This window comes from Oncorhynchus mykiss, chromosome 18 (assembly GCF_013265735.2).
Source record: "Oncorhynchus mykiss isolate Arlee chromosome 18, USDA_OmykA_1.1, whole genome shotgun sequence".
Lineage (NCBI taxonomy): Eukaryota > Metazoa > Chordata > Actinopteri > Salmoniformes > Salmonidae > Oncorhynchus > Oncorhynchus mykiss.
In genome coordinates this window covers 18,806,285-18,825,182 of record NC_048582.1, presented here as the reverse complement: position 1 = coordinate 18,825,182, position 18,898 = coordinate 18,806,285, and the positions used below count along the sequence as shown (strand labels likewise).

The window sequence follows — 18,898 nt, the reverse complement described above, 5'->3', positions numbered from 1 at the left end:
TGGTAACCCATATTGCTCAGCCTCTCTGCACCATATGCACAGAAATACACATATACCCTGAGGCAGGCTAACACCAGGCTACTGCCACGTCAATCCCTAAACACAGATCTGCTATATCTGCAAACGGAAAGAGATGGAGAAAGAGATGGAGAGAAAGAAACACCACCACCTACATTCAAGGTTTTTGAAGAGCAGCCATATTCCGGTTGCCATGGCAACCCTATTCTCTCCTCCTGCATTTTTTCCCCTCTTTCTTTCGTAGCGGATAGTAAATATAACTACGCCTCAAGCTCTCTCTCTCCATCTCACGCTGCTGCTATGTAGAAGGGCTCTGCTCCTCTTTTCAGTCTGTTAGATACAATACTGAGGAGGAGGATGAGGCTGTTTCTAGACAACTGTTGCGCAACCGTTGTGCTGCTGCCATGTTGTGTTGCTACCATGTTGTTGTCATGTGGTGTTGCAACCATGCTGTGTTGTCATGTGTAGCTGCCATGCTATGGCGTGGTCTTTGGTCTCTATGTAGTGTTGTGGTGTCTCGTCGTGATGTGTGTTTTGTCCTATATTTTTAATCCAAGCCCCTGTCCCCGCAGTAGGCCTTTTGGTAGGCCATCATTGTAAATAAGACTTTGTTCTTAACTGACTTGTCTAGTTAAATACAGGTTAAAATAAATATATATATATATACAGTACCAGTCAAAAGTTTGGACACGCCTACTCATTTAGGGGTTTTACTTTATTTCTACATTGTGGAATAATAGTAAAGACATCAAAACTATGAAATAACACATAGAATCATGTAGTAACCTAAAAAAGTGTTAAATCAAAATATAGTTTAGATTCTTCAAAGTAGCCACCCTTTGTCTTGATGACAACTTTGCACACTCATTCTCTCAACCAGGTTCATGAGGAATGCTTTTCCAACAGTCTTGAAGGAGTTCCCACATAAGCTGAGCATTTGTTGGCTGCTTTTCCTTCACTCTGCGCCCTACTCATCCCAAACCATCTCAATTTGGTTGAGGTTGGGTGATTGTGGACGCCAGGTCATCTGATGCAGCACTCAATCACTCTCCTTGTTCAAAAGGCCCTTACACAGCCTGGAGGTGTGTGTTGGGTCATTGCCCTGTTGAAAAACAAATGATCGTCCCACTAAACGCAAACCAGATGGGATGGCGTATCTCTGCAAAACACTGTGGTAGCCATGCTGATTAAGTGTGCCTTGAATTCTAAATAAATCACTGATGGTGTGGGGGTGCTCTTCTGTTGACACTATTACACCACTTCCTCCATTCGTCACAGTGAGAACCACACATGTGGAGATCATCTGTTCACCTACTCTGCATCTCACAAAGACAGTTTGGACTCATCAGACCAAAGGACAGATTTTCACTGGTCAAATGTCCATTGCTCGTGTTTCTTTGCCCAAGCAAGTCTCTTCTACTTATTGGTGTCCTTTAGTAGTAGTTTCTTTGCAGCAATTTGACCATGAAGGCCTGATTCACGCAGTCTTCTCTGAACAGTTGATGTTGAGGTGTGTCTGTTACTTGAACTCTGGGAAGCATTTATTTGGGCTGCAATCTGAGGTGCAGTTAACTCTAATGAACTCATCCTCTGCAGCAGAGGTAAATCTGGGTCTTCCTTTCCTGTGGCGGTCCTCATGAGAGCCAGTTTCATCATAGCTCTGATGTTTTTGCGACTGCACTTGAAGAAACTTCCAAGGTTCTTGAAATGTTCCCGATTGATTGACATTCATGTCTTAAAGTAATGATGGACTGTCGTTTCTCTTTGCTTATTTGAGCTGTTCTTGCCATAATACGGACTTGGTCTTTTACCAAATAGGGCTATCTTCTGTAAACCCCCCCTACCTTGTCACAACACAACTGATTGACTCAAACGCATTAAGGAAAGAAAATCCACAAATTAACTTTGAAAAAGGCACACCTGTTAATAGAATTGCATTCCAGGTGACTGCCTCATGAAGCAGGTTAAGAGAATGCAAAGCTGTCATCAAGGCAAAGGGTGGCTACTTTGAAGAATCTCAAATATATGTTGTTTTGTTTAACACTTGTTTGGTTACTACATGATTCCATGTGTTATTTCATAGTTTTGACAAGGTAGAAAATAGTCAAAATAAAGAAAAAACCTGGAATGAGTAGGTGTGTCCAAACTTTTGACTGGTACTGTATATATAAAAGATGCTGCTGATGTAAGGTCAGTTTTGTATTTCCCCTTCACAGTATTTGGGATGCAGCCCAAGGAGAGAAGAGGCTGTGTTACAGTACTGGAACACGGCCCGTGTCCTTAGTGAAAGATCAGTCTGAGGTCTGATTTATTTCTCGTGACCCTGTCATAAGATCTCTCCCTCCATCTCGCTTCTGTTCTGTCGCTTCCTCTCCTCTAGAGCACACTACCAGCCTCTGTCTCCATCCTCTCCTCCAGCCCACTCCCGCCTCCCCTTCTCTTCACCCAGCCTCGCCCTTACTCCATCTCTCCTCTCATGCCCCTAATCGTTGTCTTCCTCCCTGAGGCTGGAAATCCATCTCCCCCATTATCATCCACCTCCCCTTCCCCTTCGCCTCTCCCGTCCCTCACTCGCTTATTCTCCTCCCTGTCAAGCATTTGGGATATTCAGAACTAGAATCTGTCCATTCTTTTTTGGTGGCGACCTAGAAAAACGGAGGTCACCTTTTAATAGACCACACTACTGGGTTTGATAACACTTTCCTTCCCAGTCGGCAGAGAGAGAGCGAGCGAACCAGAGCAACGGTTACATATACACTCACACACCTTTTACTAGCTGACACTACTTGGGTCTTTCCAGGCAGCAGCGCGAGAAAGACAGCATCGCTTAGAAAAACGCCCACGAGGCTACAGCGCAGGGTGAAACACACAGCCCACACACACACACACACACACACACACGTCTGGTAAAGAGAGGGGTATGTGGTATCAGATATGATGGTGGCAAGAGAGCAGAGTAATAAGGGAACCTTGCGCAAAAACCTCATCAAACAGAAACACACACAAACAGTACTGATTTTTAGCGGACACTAAACACCACATTTGAAAAATGAGTTGGTAAATGCACACAAATGTTGAATGTGTTTGTTTAACATACAATTCCTCAGGGAAACAGAAAGATTGAATACGGTCAGCAAAAAAATCTGGACGTTGTGTTGAACTTGAGTAGTGTGTGTGTATAAATACAGTTGAAGTCGGAACTTTACATACACCTTGGCCAAATACATTTCATCTCAGTTTTTCACAATTCCTGGCATTTAATCCTAGTAAAAATTCCGTTTCCCTGTACCACTTTATTTTAAGAATGTGAAATGTCGGAATAATAGTAGAGAGAATTATTTATTTCAGCTTTTATTTCATTCATCACATTCCCAGTACGTCAGAAGTTTACATACACTCAATTAGTGTTTGGTAGCATTGCCTTTAAATTGTTTAACTTGTGTCAAACGTTTCAGGTGGCCTTCCCCAAGCTTCCCACATGGTCATTATGGCCAAACAGTTCTATTTTTGTTTCATCAGATCAGAGGACATTTCTCAAAAAAGTACAATCTTTGTCCCAATGTGCAGTTGCAAACCATAGTCTGGCATTCTTTAATGGCGGTTTTCCTTGCTGAGTGGCCTTTCAGGTTGTTGATTTAGGACTCGTTTTCCTGTGGATATAGATACTTTTGTACCTGTTTCCTCCAGCATCTTTACAAGGTCCTTTGCTGTTGTTCTAGGATTTATTTGCACTTTTCGCACCAAAGTACGTTAATCTCTAGGAGACAGAACGCATCTCCTTCCGGAGAAGTATGATGGCTGCGTTGTCCCATGGTGTTTATACTTGCATACTATTGTTTGTACAGATGAACGTGGTACCTTCAGGCATTTGGAAATTGCTCCCAAGGATGAACCAGACTTGTGGAGGTCTACAACTTTTTTTTTTTTTTGGGGGGGGGGGGGTCTTGGCTGATTTCTTTTGATTTTCCCATGATGTCAAGCAAAGAGGCACTGAGTTTGAAGGTAGGCCTTGAAATAAATCCACAGGTACACCTCCAATTGACTCAAATGATGTCAATTAGAAGCTTCTGATAGGCTAAAGCCATGACATCATTTTCTGGAACTTCCCAAGCTGTGCATGTAAACTTACGACTTCAACTGTATGTTATTTCATAGTTTTGATGTCTTAATTATTATTCTACAATGTAGAAAATAGTCTAAATTTAAAAAAAAACTTCAATGAGTAGTTGTGTCCAAACTTTTGACTGGTACTGTACATAGTAAAGACGCTGAAACACAACAAACCAGACCACAGTCTGCACATGCAGACAACCTGTAAAATCTCAGAATGGATTTCCTCTGCTGACAGTTCAGTGCAATTTAACTACTTTTCTAAGTTCAATACAAGTAAATCATTTTAACTAAAATCGGTTTGTTTTTTTATTCCGTTTCTAAGTCTGGATTCTGTTTTTATAGGGCCCTACCTGGTGACTTACGTGTGTGTGTGTGTAACACACTGCTCAAAATTAATAAAGGGAACACTTAAACAACACAATGTAACTCCAAGTCAATCACACTTCTGTGAAATCAAACTGTCCACTTAGGAAGCAACACTGATTGACAACAAATTTCACATGCTGTTGTGCAAATGGAATAGGCAACAGGTGGAAATTATAGGCAATTAGCAAGACACCCCCAATAAAGGAGTGGTTCTACAGGTGGTGACACAGACCACTTCTCAGTTCCTATGCTTCCTGGCTGATGTTTTGGTCACTTTTGAATGCTGGCGGTGCTTTCACTCTAGTGGTAGCATGAGACGGAGTCTACAACCCACACAAGTGGCTCAGGTAGTGCAGCTCATCCAGGATGATAGATCAATGCGAGCTGTGGCAAGAAGGTTTGCTGTGTCTGTCAGCGTAGTGTCCAGGGCATGGAGGCGCTACCAGGAGACAGGCCAGTACATCAGGAGACGTGGAGGAGGCCGTAGGAGGGCAACAACCCAGCAGCAGGACCGCTACCTCCGCCTTTGTGCAAGGAGGAGCACTGCCAGAGCCCTGCAAAACGACCTCCAGTGTCTGCTCAAATGGTCAGAAACAGACTCCATGAGGGTGGTATGAGGGCCCGACGTCCACAGGTGGGGGTTGTGCTTACAGCCCAACACCGTGCAGGACGTTTGGCATTTGCCAGAGAACACCAAGATTGGCAAATTCGCCACTGGCGCCCTGTGCTCTTCACAGATGAAAGCAGGTTCACACTGAGCACGTGGCAGACGTGACAGTCTGGAGACGCCGTGGAGAACGTTCTGCTGCCTGCAACATCCTCCAGCATGACCGGTTTGGCGGTGGGTCAGTCATGGTGTGGGGTGGCATTTCTTTGGGGGGGCCGCACAGTTCCTGCAAGAGGAAGGCATTGATGCTATGGACTGGCCCGCCCGTTCCCCAGACTTGAATCCAATTGAGCACATCTGGGACATCATGTCTCGCTCCATCCACCAACGCCACGTTGCACCACAGACTGTCAAGGAGTTGGCGGATGCTTTTGTCCAGGTCTGGGAGGATATTCCTCAGGAGACCATCCGCCACCTCATCAGGAGCATGCCCAGGCGTTGTAGGGAGGTCATACAGGCACGTGGAGGCCACACACACTACTGAGCCTAATTTTGACTTGTTTTAAGGACATTACATCAAAGTTGGATCAGCCTGTAGTGTGGTTTTCCACTTTAATTTTGAGTGTGATTCCAAATCCAGACCTCCATGGGTTGATAAATTTGATTTCCATTGATAATTTGTGTGATTTTGTTGTCAGCACATTCAACTATGTAAAGAAAAAAGTATTTAATAAGATCTAGGATGTGTTATTTTAGTGTTCCCTTTATTTTTTTTTGAGCAGTGTATATACACAAGTGTGTTTGCAAATCCAGAGGTAGACATTTGCATTGTGGTAAAGCAGACTGCTGATAACAGGTTAGGTGAGGTTAACCAGTGGTGAGCTGTGGTTGAGTATCTGTGTAGTTCATTTCTGTGGGATGGGAACGTGATCATAGACCGTGTCGATGCTGCCCAAGCTCCGTCTACTATGCCTCACAACTTTTTTTTTAAATAACTATTTCTTAGTGTCTTGGGATTTTTTTATTTGTTTTTCCCCATGATGTTTTTGTGTACCCTGAACCTGTTGTGGAAACGTGGGTGTGTGTGTACTACTTTAGAAAGGAGAAGAAATAAAGGACTATTCAGCTAATCATAGTACAGAGACAAACACAGGAGCATGCCTGCTGGGCGACCCAAAGTATACGCAGCTCTCTGGCAGTATTTAACGCACACACACACACACACACAGAGTAGCAGCCAAGGCAGCCGTAAGGCATACAACACACACCAGCTGCCTACCAACTGAGGTTGAGAGATCCTGTGGTCAGCCGCAGGCCAGTCAACGTTACCTACGCTGTAACGCCCCACTTCCCTTAGTTGGCCTACCTAAACACATACACACCCACACTTATCCCCAAGCTTAGGGTAAGAAGGGGGAACAAACGTATGTACCAGCGAATCAGTTCCGTTCTGACATCAACAGGGGGAAGGGAGGGGATATAAAGAGACAGAAAAAGGGAATGATGAGAGGGAGTGCAGAGAAAGAGGGATACAGAAAAGGGGGGAGAAAGAGACGTGGGGGTCTGACCACTGGGGTATAAGAACTGGAGACTGCATCCAAGATGTACGCCCCGTTAAATTTCAAGGTAATCTAATCACGTTCGCCAATTCATGGATAGTCTATATCCGGGTTGCATCTGGTTTATACAGACCAGCATCCCATGTGCACTACCACTCAGTGCACACAGAGAGCAGTGCGAGCAGCAACATCATGTTATCCAAGAAATATGTCAGACATCGCATGAATATAAAAACAATAATATCTTTGGCCGTGAGTGCTAAATTAAATTACATTTATTTTTTAATATTCGGCCTCAGCTACAATTATTTGACTAATTCCGATTTTTATGGCACAAATGTGATGACTAAAAGGGTCTTATTAGCAGGCCTGGAATTTCTTAGTGGCAAGGCCATTTTGGCATTCAAGAGGAACCCAGTGTGCCAGGGCACCAAGGCCACCTGCTAGGGCACCAAGGCCATTAACCAAAATAGTCCATTTAAATGTGTGTATGTATATGTATATATATATATATGCTAAATGCCAGTCATGTTTGATAAATATATGGTGGGATATTTATTTCTCAACTTTTGTACTTTGGGGCATAGAACATTGACATAGGCTAGTGCTTTTGCTGTTCATTAGGCATACGCATCTTGTTGATGTGCCTCGGAATAATTTAACTAAAATTGTTTAGTTTTTTTTATTCCGTTTCTACATCTGGATTCCGTTTTTATGAGGCCCTACCTGGTGATTTACGCGTGTGTATGCATGCGTGTATATCACGCACACACAGTTAAAGTCAGAAGTCTACATACACCTTAGACAAATACATTTAAACTCAGTTTTTCACAATTCCTGACATTTAATCAGAGTAACAATTTCCTGTCTTAGGTAAATTAGGATCACCAATATTTTAAGAATGTGAAATGTCAGAATAATAGTAGAGAGAATGATTTATTTCAGCTTTTATTTATTTCATCACATTCCCAGTGGGTCAGAAGTTTACATACACTCAATTAGTATTTGGTAGCATTGCCTTTAAATTATTTAACTTGGATCAAACGTTTTGGGTAGCCTTCCACAAGCTTTCCACAATAAATTGGGTGAATTTTGGCCCATTCCTCCTGACAGAGCTGGTGTAACTGAGTCAGGTTTGTAGGCCTCCTTGCTCGCACACACTTTTTCAGTTCTGCCCACAAATTTTCTATAGGATTGAGGCCAGGGCTTTGTGATGGCCACTCCAATACCTTGACTTTGTTGTCCTTAAGCCATTTTACCACAACTTTGGAAGTATGCTTGGGGTCATTGTCCATTTGGAAGACCCATTTGCGACCAAGCTTGAACTTCCTGACTGATGTCTAGAGATGTTGTCAATATATCCACATAATTTCCTTTCCTCATGATACCATCTATTTTAGGAAGTGTACCAGCCCCTACTGCAGCAAAGCACCCCCACAACATGATGCTGCCACCCCATGCTTCACGGTTGGGATGGTGTTTGCTGGCTTGCAAGCCTCCCCCTTTTTCCTCCAAACATAACAATGGTCATTATGGCCAAACAGTTCTATTTTTGTTTCATCAGACCAGAGGACATTTCTTCAAAAAGTATGATCTTTGTTCCCATGTGCCGTTCCAAACGTTAGTCTGGCTTTTTTATGGCGGAGCAGTGGCTTCTTCCTGAGTGGCCTTTCAGGTTATGTCGATATAGGACTTGTTTTACTGTGGATATAGATACTTTTGTACCCGTTTCCTCCAGCATCTTCACAAGGTTTTCGCACCAAAGTACATTCATCTCTAGGAGACAGAACGCGTCTCCTTCCTGAGCGGTATGACGGCTGCATGGTGTTTATACTTGCGTACTATTGTTTGTACAGATGAACCTGGTACCTTCAGGCGTTTGGAAATTGCTCCCAAGGATGAGCCAGACTTGGAGGTCTACATTCCATGATGTCAAGCAAAGAGGCACTGAATTTGAAGGTAGGCCTTGAAATACATCCAAAGGTACACCTCCAATTGACTCAAATGATGTCAATTAGCCCATCAGAATCTTCTAAAGCCATGACATCATTTTCTGGAATTTTCCAAGCTGTTTAAAGGCACAGTCAACTTAGTGTATGTAAACTTCTGACCAATTGGAATTGTGATACAGTGAATTATAAGTGAAATAATCTGTCTGGAAATAATTGTTGGGAAAATTACGTGTGTTATGCACAAAGTAGATGTCCTAACCGACTTGCCAAAACTATAGTTTAAAAGGAAACTGGAGTGGCTGAAAAACTAGTTTTAATGACCCCGACCTAAGTGTATGTAAACTTCCAATTTCAACCGTATATATTATATATATATATACAGTGCCTTGCGAAAGTATTCGGCCCCCTTGAACTTTGCGACCTTTTGCCACATTTCAGGCTTCAAACATAAAGATATAAAACTGTATTTTTTTGTGAAGAATCAACAACAAGTGGGACACAATCATGAAGTGGAACGACATTTATTGGATATTTCAAACTTTTTTAACAAATCAAAAACTGAAAAATTGGGCGTGCAAAATTATTCAGCCCCTTAAGTTAATACTTTGTAGCGCCACCTTTTGCTGCGATTACAGCTGTAAGTCGCTTGGGGTATGTCTCTATCAGTTTTGCACATCGAGAGACTGACATTTTTTCCCATTCCTCCTTGCAAAACAGCTTGAGCTCAGTGATGTTGGATGGAGAGCATTTGTGAACAACAGTTTTCAGTCCTTTCCACAGATTCTCGATTGGATTCAGGTCTGGACTTTGACTTGGCCATTCTAACACCTGGATATGTTAATTTTTGAACCATTCCATTGTAGATTTTGCTTTATGTTTTGGATCATTGTCTTGTTAGAAGAAAAATCTCGGTCCCAGTCTCAGGTCTTTTGCAGACTCCATCAGGTTTTCTTCCAGAATGGTCCTGTATTTGGCTCCATCCATCTTCCCATCAATTTTAACCATCTTCCCTGTCCCTGCTGAAGAAAAGCAGGCCCAAACCATGATGCTGCCACCACCATGTTTGACAGTGGGGATGGTGTGTTCAGGGTGATGAGCTGTGTTGCTTTTACGCCAAACATAACGTTTTGCATTGTTGCCAAAAAGTTCAATTTTGGTTTCATCTGACCAGAGCACCTTCTTCCACATGTTTGGTGTGTCTCCCAGGTGGCTTGTGGCAAACTTTAAACGACACTTTTTATGGATATCTTTAAGAAATGGCTTTCTTCTTGCCACTCTTCCATAAAGGCCAGATTTTTGCAATATACGACTGATTGTTGTCCTATGGACAGAGTCTCCCACCTCAGCTGTAGATCTCTGCAGTTCATCCAGAGTGATCATGGGCCTCTTGGCTGCATCTCTGATCAGTCTTCTCCTTGTATGAGCTGAAAGTTGAGGGACGGCCAGGTCTTGGTAGATTTGCAGTGGTCTGATACTCCTTCATTTCAATATTATCGCTTGCACAGTGCTCCTTGAGATGTTTAAAGCTTGGGAAATCTTTTTGTATCCAAATCCGGCTTTAAACTTCTTCACAACAGTATCTCGGACCTGCCTGGTGTGTTCCTTGTTCTTCATGATGCTCTCTGCGCTTTTAACGGACCTCTGAGACTATCACAGTGCAGGTGCATTCATACAGAGACTTGATTACACACAGGTGAATTGTATTTATCATCATTAGTCATTTAGGTCAACATTGGATCATTCAGAGATCCTCACTGAACTTCTGGAGAGAGTTTGCTGCACTGAAAGTAAAGGGGCTGAATAATTTTGCACGCCCAATTTTTCAGTTTTTGATTTGTTAAAAGAGTTTGAAATATCCAATAAATGTCGTTCCACTTCATGATTGTGTCCCACTTGTTGTTGACAGTTTTATATCTTTATGTTTGAAGCCTGAAATGTGGCAAAAGGTCGCAAAGTTCAAGGGGGCCGAATACTTTCGCAAGGCACTGTAAGTGTTTGCAAATCCAGGGATAGACATTTGCATTGTGGTAAAGAAGACTGCTGATAACAGTGCATCGGAATTCAGATAAGAATGGCCCGCGGTTGCATCCCTGATGAGTCCGTCTTCATTTATAGTCTACCGGCAACGCCGGTGAGAAGGACCCAATCACGTGACAGGCATTGGTTAATAAGAATTTAATTATCTGATAAAGACATGTGAGCGAGAGATGCTTCGGAGCATGGCAATTGGTAGCTGGGAGAAGCGAATAATAATTATTGTATTCAGCGCAAGGGCACAATGGCCACTTTGACTGCAAGGCATGGATTTTTTTTAGGAGGCATTACGGCCATGTCTGTCAATGCCGCCGGGAAATTCGAGAGCTGCTTATTAGGAATTTTCTAATCTGACTTCTCTATGTGGCAATTATCTTTCTGGGGTGGGTGTCAGTTAAACTGCAGTACCGAAGCAAACCTGTAGGAGCAGTCGAAACCATGCTTCTAGAACGGAACTGTGGCCCCTTGGGACTGACAAGGGGGTAGTAAATTGGACAGTTTTCCCCTCTACCCTCACAAGGCTCAAAACTGCGACAAAAAAAAAAACACACTTGCAGTTGCAACCATTTGACTTGGCAGTACGACAAATGTTTTATTGGTCGCTATGGTGCAAGTGAAAAACAAAATGTAGCTGGTCACGTTAGTCTTTGGTTCACAATTAGCTTCTCAAAACAGCAATGGGTAAGTAAACCAGGTATTCAAAAAGTCTTGGTTCAATTTTCACGATGCGCAATTCAGTATTCATGCACGGTTTGAATTAACTTTACTTTGTTGCCATTTTTACCCACCTTTTTCTCCCCGATTTTTGTGATTACGAGTTTGTCTCGTCGCTGAAACTGCGAGAACTGAATTTACCAAAAGATAAAACTGGATTTTATAGGAACAGTAACACCCTTTTTTTTTAAATAAAATAAAATCTTTGCACCATTTTTCCCCCTCCAAACAATCAATATAAATTATATTGTCAAGTTAAAATGTAATTTCTTTGTGTATGGAGGGTAGGTCATTATAGACTACAGGCTACTTGCTCAGCCCACAAACGAAAGATAATTTAAAATGTTATGTGTGCATTATCCACTTTCCCTAGTCAGTATTATTTTAATTCAGGCCAGTAGATTTCAGTTGGCACTGGCCCGGTGTGCCACTGGCAAATGTACCGGAATGTCAAGATCTGCAAGGGCATGCTAATATAAAAGACGGCTAGTCATTATTAGGTTCTGTATGGAATGCAGGCACATTATGAGACTCAGGTCATTATCGCTGAGCAGTGGTGAAAAACCAGGTGCTGGTGCCATCAACTGAAAACGTTGGGAGCACCAGTGCCACCAGAATAAAAGTTAGTCTGGAACTCTGCCTCATAACCCCCCTACATCTCCAGAGAGGAATGCATGACCCCGTTTGGGCTGTGTGTGTGCATGGTGTTCCATGAGGATTGGCGGCTGTGGGACACACACTCAATTAAAATCCTCTTCATTAACAAGGTGAGCACCTGGGAAAGTATTTATAGGCTGGCTTCTGAGTGTGTGTGTGTGTGTGTGTATTCGTCGGACTGTGTACAGCCGGCAAGTCAGTCACAGTGGGTCAGGATCATAGAAACATTTTGTTGAACCTGAACACCGTGTTGATGGCCTAGGAGGTGAAAAAATGACCACTAAAAAAATAATGAAATTTTTTTGTAATAGCATTTATGTCATTTGATGTACTGCAAGTCAAATCATTATCCCTAAACCTGACCCTTGGCATGGAGGGATTTAACACACACACACACACACACACACACACACACACACACACACACGGCTGTCAAAACTAGCTCAAGAAGCATGACAACATTCCCTTATATGACCACAATAATGAGCGAACACCTGAGTCTTCTCTCCTGCAGGCTATTTCTGCTCTGACCGTCACCAGGGTTTAGAACTAAACCCCATCAACCTGCCCCTGGCTAGTGAGTGACCACCCAAATCGAACTTCATCTGAGCTAGCTTATTCTCCATTGGGAGAGTCTAAGCCCTGCTAGCCCGACATGGATACCCCTCCCATTTGGGGAGAAGCAGCAGGGCAAGAAAGTGACTAGTAGGCAGCAGATCATTTAGCCAACAGCCCAGGTCACCCATGCCACAGATACACAGCCCCAAGTCAGGCTACAGCAGCCACCAGCCCAGCCAGCCAACAAAGCTCCAAGTCATGCTGCAGCAGCCCCCAGCCCAGCCAACACAGACCCAATTCAGGTTACAGCAGCCACCAGCCCAGCCAGCCAACAAAGCTCCAAGTCATGCTGCAGCAGCCCCCAGCCCAGCCAACACAGCCCCAAGTCAGGTTACAGCAGCCACCAGCCCAGCCAGCCAACAAAGCTCCAAGTCATGCTGCAGCAGCCCCCAGCCCAGCCAACACAGACCCAATTCAGGCAACAGCTGCCCACAGCCAGCCAGTCCCAAGTCATGCTGCAGTAGCCCCCAGCCCAGCCAGCCAGCCCAGCCGGCCCCAAGTCAAGCTACAGCAGCCCCCAATCCAGTCAGCCCCAAGTCAAGCTACAGCAGCCCCGATCCCAGCCAGCCAGCCCCAAGCCCAGCAATAGCAGCCCAGGCCAGCAAGCCCCAAGTCAAGCTACAGCAGCCACCAGCCGAGCCCTCTATGTTTTGACCAAGTAGAGAAAAACACCAGAGCTGTGGACCATGGCTGGTCCTATGGCCTGATATTGCCCTCAGCAGCACATGTTACAGGGGAGATTTGGGGGGGGGGGGGGGGGTAGAGAGTGAGTGAGGTGTCCATGGCCTGTCCCATCTTCAGGCATCAAAACTCAACTCTGGTCATACAAGCACTTCATACTCCAACCAACCGAGCCATAGGAAACCACAGTATTTGCATGTACAATCAACTCCTGATAAATGCAACAGCTTGGGACTGTGGTACTCGTAACACCATGCATTGAACAGGAGAGTGTAGAACTATGGAGCATTTAAAAATAAGGTGATTGACCTGGAAAACCACGCATAGCTCTGGTGAGACGTGTGACTAATAGGAGTCAGTGACATATCAGTCTAAGCTTTATCCATGTTTAACAAAGCCTATTATAGACCTGGACTAATCCTTCTTTACACCTCCTTATCCCTGCTCAGACACCAATACACAGCCTAAACTCACTTAGAATAGTCTGTTTACTGCATGACTGGTCACACAGAGGCACAGGCACACACTGCCTCTCACAGAAGTCCCACTGACGGACTAAAATCTAAGAATCTGATACAGGAAGTAGACTTCTCCACTGATCTCTGATGAGGGCTAGCCTGGTCTTTACATGCTTTAGTTCCTGCAGAACTAGCACTGGTTTTAGTTCCAGCCCTGGTCCTAGACTCACACAGCATTGCATCACAAGAGTAGGAATAGTCAGTAGGTATAAACAGAGATGTATTGATGAAGTGAGCAGTCCCAACCCACACATCCATCATCTATGTGCTCCACTCTGAAGCAGTAGAATTGAGAAATGGAAGTGGGGAACAGTAATCCAACAGCGCCTACTCTGTGTACATACACCAAAAATATAAAACGCAATATGCAAGAATTAAGATTTTTACTGAGTTACTGTTCAAAGAAAATCAAATCAATGGAAATAAATTAATCAGGCCCTAATCTATGAAATTCACATGACTGTGAATACAGATATGCATCGGTGGGTCACAGATACCTTTAAAAAAAAAAGGGGATCAGAAAACCAATCTGGTTTCATGACCATTTGCCTCATGCAGCATGACATCTCCTTCACATAGAGTTGATCAGGCTGTTGATTGTGGTCTGTGGAATGTTGTCCCACTCTTCAATGGCTGTGTGAAGTTGTTAGATATTGGCGGGAACTGGAACACGCTGTCGTACACGCCAATCCAGAGCATCCCAAACATGCTCAACGGGTGGCATGTCTGGTGAGTATGCAGGCCATGGAAGAACTGGGACATTTTCAGCTTCCTGGAATTGTGTATAGATCCTTGCAACACTGGGCCATGCATTATCATGCTGAAACATGAGGTGATAACGCCAGATGAATGGCATGAGGATCTCATCATGGTATCTCTGTGCAATCAAATTGTCATTGCTTAAATGCAATTGTGTTCATTGTCCATAGCTTATGCCTGCCTATACCACAACCCCACTGCTACCACGGAGCTCTGACATTGAAATCAGCAAACCGCTCGCCCCACACACCACTGTCTGCATATCTGCCCGGGAACAGTTGAAAAAACTGGGATTCATCCATGAAGAGCACACTTCTCCAGCGAGTGGCCATATCAAAGGTGAGAATTTGCCTACTAAAGTCAGTTACGATGCCGAACTGCAGTTAGGTCAAGACCCTGGTGAGGACGACGAGAACCCAGATGAGCTTCCCTGAGATGGTTTCTGACAGTTTGTGCAGAAATTCTTTGGTTGTGCAAACCCAGTTTCATCAGCTGTCCAAGTGGCTGAAGAAGCCGGATGTGGAGGTCCTCGGCTTGCGTGGTTACACGTGGTCTGCAGTTGTGAGGCCGGTTAGATGTAATGTCAAACTCTCTAAAACGACATTGGAGGCAGCTTATGGTATAGAAATGAACATTAAATTATCTGGCAACAGCTCTGGTGGACATTCCTTCAGTCAGCATGCCAACTGCACACTCCCTCAAAACTTGAGACATCTGTAGCATTGGGCCTTTTATTGCCCCCAGTACAAGGTGCACCTGTGTAATGAGCATGCTGTTTAATTAGATTCTTGATATGCCACACCTGTCAGGTGGATGGATTATCTTGGCAAAATGAGAAATAGTCACTACCAGAGATGTTAACAAATTTGTGCACAGAATGAGAAATAAGATTTTTGTGCATATGAAACATTTCAGAGATCTTTTATTTCAGCTCATGAAACCAACACTTTACATGTTGCGTTAATATTTTTGTTCAGTGTGACAGTTATTTTTTTTTTTCTCCGTGACCTAGGCCTAATATGCTCCCCACAGGTTCAAGTCAAGAATACAATACAGTAGGATAGTGTGATAAAATAGGGAAAAAAATGACTAAATAGCCTACAATAGAATAGTGTGTCTCTGTGTGGTTTGGCCTACTTCTCAGAACTGAGCCAGGGTCCACAGGGAAACGACTGGAGAGAGGGGCAATCACACGTGTCAGACAACCTGGGATATGTTTTGTAAGTGTGAAACGGGAGCAAACGTTTCTGAAACAGAGGTAGTCTACAACTCGAAATGAACTTGTCCAATAGAAACACAATGTCATTTTTTAATGTCTAGAAGACTGTTAGATGCTGGCAATCTAAGGCCAGTTATTTATTTTTAGGAACGCCAAACTGATCCTAGAGACCTGTCTTAGGACAACTTCTGCTGCCAGGAGATGTAAAAGAGCTACTGCTGATTTAGCCTCCATGCTCTTCATCATGGGGGTCTGTAAAAGCACAGACACACACACACACAAGTATCTTCATGCTTCTGACTGATGTTGAGAAGCTGCACCCAATGTTTCATATATATACATTTAATTCAGAGAGCACACCATAACTCTTTCCCATATAGAGCCTAGGCCTAGCTATAGGAATTGCATCTGCCAGGTTGTGTAATGTGTGACCCCCTAGACATCCTTTTCAGCTCACCTGTATTCTTTATTTAGCAGTACAACTGTTACAGTCTATCATCTTCCAATGGATCATTCATTTGGCTGGGGTTAACATAAAAATAGCCAGGAGGGATCTGTTTTCTGCCATACAGTACCACTAACATGACCATATATGCTTAAATTATTTTCACCATCAGATTCATTCTGAAATTGACCTCTCCAGTCCTTGTAGTAATAGTAGAACTTGGATATAACAATATGGTGACACTAACGTTACTCGTCTAATAATACAAAGTTAGCATAACCACTTGATTTGATTACGAACCATTCCCCCGTTCTAAGAATTCAATTGAAGCCTAGCACTTAGCTAACTAACCGTTCATAGACTAATTGACTAGTTAAACCAGGGGTGAGTGGATGGTAAGCAAGATACAGTTCGCTAGCTAGCAAGCAAGCAATGACAGCAAATAGCTAGATGCCAACGTTAGGTAGCTAGTTGGTTAGCAAGCACTAGTAGCACCAACACCAACAGCTAAAGTGACCAGATGTTGGCAAAGTGGCTTGGTGATTTAGCTAGCAACAGAAAGTAGCTAGCTATCTACCCATCTGACTAGCTAACAAACTCGTTTGCTAACCAAACACATATCTAGCTAGCTAACGTTAACTAACTAAAACATATTGACTGGTTAGCTAACATTAGCTAGCTAGCTCACTTGGGGAGGCGGGGGGGTGGAGGCCTGAAGCTTGCTAGCTAACCTATCTTGTTAGCTAAATTGATATTTCACAAAACGGCAACTAGCTACCTATGGTTCAAAGAATCCCCAAAATATGGATGAGTTTGAGTTACCGAGAAGGAGCAATTTCAGTTCTCTCCTCGAGTCCCGCTTGTCTCGCCGGAGTTGTTTGTCTATCTCTGCATTGATTCGTTTCGATTCCTTCGCCTCTTCGCTCAGGCAGCAAGCCATCATCGACTCCAAAGTCATCCCTCCTGGTTTTGGCAACCCGCGGGTTAGAATGGACTAGCTGGATGACAGATTTCGGTTGGATGGGTTAACTTTAGCTAGGTATCTAATTTCCCGATCCTCACTAATGTCTTGCGAAGAGGTGGACTGAGGGGTCTTGGATGGGAATGGGGGAGGGGAGCTAGGGGCCTCGCTGTCAAGTTGTCCCCAACCGAGAACTGTCCGACTTCACCCGTGTACAGATCTCAGCAAATCACGGGAGGATCGGCGAAGAGGGGGCAGTGTCGATGCGAGGGGGTGTGTTGAGGGCCTCTCTCCGTTGATGCGCGCTTCAAGCCTTATTTAGATTTCTCACGTTAGCTAGCTAACGTTAGTTGGACAACTAGCTAGCTACCTGGCTAGCTAACTATCCCTATTACCCGCCTCGATTGCGATACTGACTGGGTTCGTGCGTCCCTACGAACGAACCTAACTGCACTGCCGCGACATCCAACAAGCTAACGTAGCCAACTGTCCGCCTTCTCAGAGCTGTCCGCCCCCTAGCTAGAGCCAAGCCACAATTGTCAATAAAATGCACACGAAGGCAACGCATCCATATGACCAGTCTTGCAATGGCACAGTCACCGCTTCCCAACAAATGTTCGTCCTCTTTTTCTATCCAACTAAACGTTAGCTAGTTTCCAGCGTTATGTCTCGATAGCTGAAAGGCTTCGTGATGTGTCAGAGCTGTGATGCTGGCAAACTGAGAAATGACCATTCCCCAGTCAGATTTGGCTGACTAGCTAGCAGTGCAACATTCGATTGAATCTCGCATCATTTTTGGCGCAGTTATCGAGCTATCTGACGTTAGCTTGCTAATACATTTCCCATGAAAACACAGCCACTAGTTAAATAAACAGAAAACAAAATGCGTATTGATGGCCTTCGTTCAAGAAGATGGATCCATCACTCGCTAGCAACTAGCAGTTCCATTTATTAGCAGATCGTTGCGTTTCTGTTGAAAACTGTGGGCATGGCACACTCTAGATTGATGCCAGGAGGGTACTAGGCAACCAAAGTGAGTGACAGTGGGTTTGCACGCTACATGAGCAGGAAAAGGGGCGGGACGTCTTTTAATTCTGGATGTGGATTCTGAGAACCACTCAAGTTATGCATCATACAACGAACGGCACATAAAATACAGCTAGAATTCAACGAAAGATAATTACGATTTTTGCCATATTTCCTTATGAGTTCATAATAGATCTATTTAGGGTGATTACCGGTATTGTTTTTTCAATGGCACTGGGATCAACGGATTAATATCGCAGTTCCCACCCACTCATGATCTTCGGGTTTGCACTGCAAATGCACGCTATTAGATGGAGTTTATGGACGTTAGGGTACTAGGTGGTAACTAGCCCCCCCAAGAACAAGTCTTAATTGCCGATACAAAAAAGCAACATTTGCACATTGCATGTCACCATTAATATCCGCACTATGAGGAGATTTGATGCAAGGTTCCTCTTTTTAATTCACCTGTACATTAATTTTCTCTGCTGTTCTTTTTCCGTACAATCCATTATGTACAATGACACTACATATTATTTGAATAATGCAAGATTTTAAATCCCAACAGTTTTAAAAATGATATTCAGTAGCAAAAGGTTTTTCAATAGTTGTTAATTCAGAAAAAAACATACTAATTGGAATATAATATTG

At 43.7% G+C, this 18,898-nt stretch overlaps 1 protein-coding gene across 2 annotated transcripts in view; it reads right to left on the bottom strand.

The window, feature by feature from the left end:
* LOC110495735 (guanine nucleotide-binding protein subunit alpha-11) overlaps positions 1-18,225 on the bottom strand; it is a 35,155-nt gene extending 16,930 nt beyond the window's left edge. Inside the window, exon 1 of one of the 2 annotated variants that reach the window (XM_021571132.2) lies at positions 17,083-18,225. In XM_021571132.2, coding sequence (XP_021426807.1) covers positions 17,083-17,218 — 136 coding nt within the window. In that variant the 5' untranslated portion in view covers positions 17,219-18,225. The remainder of the gene's footprint in view (positions 1-17,082) is intronic. The other variant, XM_021571133.2, reaches the window with a different exon arrangement.
* Positions 18,226-18,898: the final 673 nt, after the last annotated feature.